Here is a 4829-nt window from a genome sequence, read left to right on the forward strand (position 1 = left end):
CCCCCCCCCCAGGTGCACAAATTTTTGTGCACCGGGCCTCTAGTCTAAATATGTCTTTTTAAACATAGTAAAACTTAACAGCAGCCAACTACTGTTTCGTACTCTCTCACAAAAATTCTTAACCACTTGGTTTTTTTCAACTCTCCTGGATATTTCATCTTTAATCTTGTTTAATATCAAAATGTAAGATGAGGCTCACCCACAGAGGGTTTCTCATAAAGGCCAAGTTTCATCAGGAGAACCTCAAACCTTATTTGCCTACCCCAGGCTCTGGAATATTGACTGCAATGATCTCTGTGGTCTCTGAGAGTCCTGGTCAGGTGGCCAAAGGTCCAGATAGTGGAGGCAATCTGGCCAGTTCTGAGTAATGGAAGCAGAGATGGGCCAAGACAACTCAAAGCCCAGTGTCCCCTTCTTTCTTTTTTAATGTTGTGCTATGGAAAATGTCAAACATATAAAAATGGAGAGAATTGTGTAATGAAGCCCATGTAGCTATCACCTCGCTGGCAGTACTAACCCAATTTATAATTTTCATTTTTCTTAACCAAACGTATTTTGGCTTTCTTTTATGTTGGCTAAATGGTCATCTAACCATCTTTATAAACTCCATTCCTAACCCCAGGAGATTATTAGAGGCAAAGAATAGCCTCTTTATCTATTTGCCACTAAGAAAATAAATCACTCAAATATACACATGATTTAAATTGTTTCCTATCTGCAGGGTATCGCAACTTCTCTAATTAAAGCAATGAATGCAGTAGGATGCTTAAAGCCCAAATTTCCTTTCTTAAGTATAAAGAAATCCGCGCTCCTCTATATAGCATTTCATCTAAAAGGTATGTCTTTTTTAATGATATATTACTCAGAAATAACTTAACACTAATTGTAGTATCTGTGACAAACAGGATTGTTGAGCTGGGTTGGTCTCTTTAATGGTGTGTGTGTGTGTGTGTGGTGTGTGTGCGCGCACACAAATATTTTTACAAAAATACCAAAACTTAATTTCTAGTTTTTAAAGCAGGGACTCTGAGTAATATAGTCAGCTCTCAAAAATTCATGCCATAGAGGAAGGTGAAAAGGCTATTATGGTCTGAAATAGAATAATCCCCAACTTTTGCTTGGGATTTGGATATCTTCTCAGCTCAATCACACATACACAGTTTCTCTTTCTCTGTAATTTAATGATTTACTAACCTAACAGAAAACATTCACAAGTCTGTGAACTTTTCTACAGCCTTTAATCCCAAAGGTTCTGAATATACAAGAAAAAAGTATAAGAAGAAGATGGAGCAGTTTGTAGAAAGATGTGAACTCATTACATACCTGAGTGCCCACATGACCAGAAAATACAAGGAACCTCAGTTTAGAGCCATTGACTTTGATCATAAATTACAGACCTTTCTCTCTCTCAGAAATATAGACCCAGTTAAAGAATAGTTTGGTTGGGTGACTGCAACCAGGATCTCAAGAGTTATCTGAAAGGCATAGAGGGAAATCAATTGAAAATCTGGCCTCCGATGAACTTCTCCTCCTGAGTGAGGTACCATGGCCGCCAGACCCAAATAGACTCAAAGCTCCGCCACCCAGGAAGGAGTGCTCTTCTGTAAGCATAAGTTTTAGAACCATTTTAAAGTTTATTGCTCTTGGTCTGAAATTTGATGCTTTAACAAAATGGTTATTCCATTTAGAATTCCATTGAGAATATTCTGGTAATTCATTTTACTTAATAAATCTGTTGTTCATTTTCCTTTTTAACACTTGCAGTTAAAAAGTCAGTCTCTGTTAAAGAAAATTACTCAGTAAATGTTAGAAAGCTTCAAGAAACAAAATTAACATTGATATCAACAAAATAGAAATGTTGGTTACACTTTTGAAATAAGTTGTTTTATGAACATAAGATGCTTTATCATATTCCCAACAAAAATAAATGGATTTTGAGATAACTAAATGGCTGCCTCTTTTTTATTCTTTAAGTATTCAAGAAGGCATGCTTTATACATTATTTATAATTTGAAATCACCTAGAGTTTTGAGAAGAATGAAATCTAGAGTCTTATATTACATTATCAAGAAGTATATGCAAGAGGAAAAGTTACTAAATTGAATTTGAATGAGATCTAAAAAGTAAGATTATCAGTTTTTCAGCCGTAGCATAAGAAATCTAGAATGTGAAGTAGCGAGACTGGCTTTTTAAAAAATAATTTTAAAAAAAGCAACCTGTATAATCTTAGGTAAATCTCAATTTCTCTGAGCCTTTGTTTCTTAATCTCTAAAATTACAGATTTAGCTATTTTCAGCTTTATTGAGGTATAATTGACAAATAAAATCATATGTACTTCAAGTGTCCAACGTGGTAATTTTGATGTGGGTATACATTGTGAAATATTTACTACAATCAAGTTAATTAACACATCCATCACCCCACATAGTTATTTTGTGTATGTGTGTGTGTGTGTGTGTGTGTGTGTGTGTGTGTACGCGCAGTTAGTACACTTAAGAACCAAATTTCAAGTATGCAGTACAGTACTGTTAACTATAGTCACCACTGTAATTGAGTCAGTACGGTATTGGTGAACAAATAGACAAATCAATGTTAACAGAGAAGCCACCAGAAATATACCCACATAAATATAGTCAATTGATCTTTAACAAATGAGCAAATTGAACATCCACATGCAAAACAATGAAACTAGACACAGACATTTTACCTTTCACAAAAATTAACTCAAAATGTATCACAGATCAAAACTATAAAACTCCTGGAAGATAATACAGGAGAAAATCTAGATAACTTTGATTATGGCAATGACTTTTTAGATATCTCAGGCATGAAACATGAAAGAAATGATTGATAAGCTGGACTTCATTAAAATGAAAAACTTCTGGTCTGCAGAAGACACTGTCAAGATAATGAGACAAACTACAAACTGGGAGAAAATTCTGGCAGAAGACATCTGATAAAGGACTGTTATTCAAAATATACAAGAACTCTTAAAACTCAGTCAAATAACCCAGTCAAAAATAGGCAAAAGACCTGAACAGACACTTCACTAAAGAACATATGCAGGTGGAAAATAGCATATGAAAACAATGCTCCACACAAATATGTCATTAGGGAAATGCAAATTAGAACAATGAGATACCACTACACACCTATTAGAATTGCCAAAACTGCCCGGCTGGCGTTGCTCAGTGGTTGAGCCTTGACCTATGAACCAGAAGGTCACGGGTTTGATTCCCAGTCAGGGCACATGCCCGGGTTGGGGGCTCGATCCCCAGTGTGGGGTGTGCAGGAGGCAGCCAATCAACGATTCTCTCTCATCATTGATGCTTCTATCTCTCCCTTTTCCTTTCTCTATGAAATAAATAAAAATATATTTAATTTAAAAAAAAGAATTGCCAAAACCCAGAACACAAACACTGGCAAGGACGTGGAATAAGAGGAACTCTGATTCACTGCTGGTGGAAATGCGAAATGGTACAGTCACTTTGGAAGAGACTTTGATAGTTTCTTACAAAACTAAGCATATTTTTACGATCAATAACACTCCTTGGTATTTACCCAAATGAGTTGAAAACTTATGTCTACACAAAAACCTACACAAAGATGCTTATAGCAGATCTAGTCATAATTACCTAAACTTGGAAGCAACCAAGATGTCTTTCATTAGGTGAATGGATAAATAAATTGTGATACATCCAGACAACAGAATTTTCTTTCCCTAGTAAATCTTTAGAGTTAGACATTAACTTGGATTTTCTTTACTTTCCTTTAAGCTCAGTTATGCATTTTCTGTTGTCATTTCTATCTATCTCATTGTGGAAAGCTTTTTCATAATGTTAACTTTCCATATCATCAGAATCAGGCATCTTTTCCAATGAGGGTTGTCAGATAAAACACATGATGTTCAGGTGAATTTGAGAGACCTCCTCTACTCCTGTGAACTGTTGGGAACAACACGGCAGCTAAGACTAGTTAGAACCCTTTAATAGTCTACTGAAGAAAAATTATGAACGTCTGAAGAAGAAGAATTCTAATCACGGCAGTCAAGAATTAAACCAGAGACTAAACTCATTACATACTTAATCTTGTTTGCCCCACAGCAACCCAACTTAGTAGGCACTAGTGTTAACATCTCTAATTTCCAGGTAAGGTTTAAAGACGTTGAAGATGGCTCAGTGTCCAGAGTGTCCAGATCAATCTCACTAGAGCGCTCTCTTCAGTCCCTTGGACCAAGGCATTGGTAGTAGGGGGGCAGGTTGGGGGGAGCGAGGAGGAGGTTGCAGAAAGCAGATGTGAAAAACAAGTTTGAGGCCAATCAGGGAGGAGGAGGAGGGGAGGGAAGGAAGAAGAGGGAGAGGAAGGAAAGAAGGACGAGGACATAAAGGCGATTTCATTCATTCATCTCACATTCGAGACCTTAAAGGGAGCTTCGGCGTCTGGGGTGAGGAGCTAACGGTCTAATAAGATAGAAAACTTCCACAATCGCAGGGTGACAAAGTCATTCCTGCCCACCTCTCCCAATTCCCTGCAAGCACTGGACCTGTCTGAGCTCTGCAGGAGGCGCCGCCGGGGACCTCAGGCCCCGCCCCTCCCCTCTCCGCCCCGCCCGCCGGGGGGCGTCTCCGCGGGCCACGTGGTCAGCCGTCGGCGCGCGGCCGGCTCCCGGCGCCGGCGCTTCCGGGTTGGCAGCATTTGAGGCGGTGGCGGCCCAGAAGCTGAAGCCCGGGAGGCGCAGGAACCCCAGCTGCAGGCCCGGGGGAGCTGGAGACCACGAAGGGCCCGGCGCGGGCGCGCCCGCCAGGCCGCCCGATTGGCCGGCCGCGATC

The 4829-nt window shown here is 39.4% G+C and overlaps 1 protein-coding gene across 1 annotated transcript in view; it reads left to right on the forward strand.

Annotated features, from left to right (window-relative positions):
- The window catches only part of AK9 (adenylate kinase 9), a gene marked incomplete at its 5' end in the record, with an annotated part of 34935 nt that extends 33498 nt beyond the window's left edge, over positions 1 to 1437 (forward strand). Inside the window, 2 exons of the mRNA XM_006101701.3 lie at positions 722 to 836; positions 1235 to 1437. Of these exons, the coding sequence (XP_006101763.1) occupies positions 722 to 836; positions 1235 to 1437 (318 nt within the window). The remainder of the gene's footprint in view (positions 1 to 721; positions 837 to 1234) is intronic.
- Between the last annotated feature and the right edge of the window lie 3392 nt (positions 1438 to 4829).

Source organism: Myotis lucifugus, unplaced genomic scaffold (genome assembly GCF_000147115.1).
Source record: "Myotis lucifugus unplaced genomic scaffold, Myoluc2.0 scaffold_378, whole genome shotgun sequence".
Lineage (NCBI taxonomy): Eukaryota > Metazoa > Chordata > Mammalia > Chiroptera > Vespertilionidae > Myotis > Myotis lucifugus.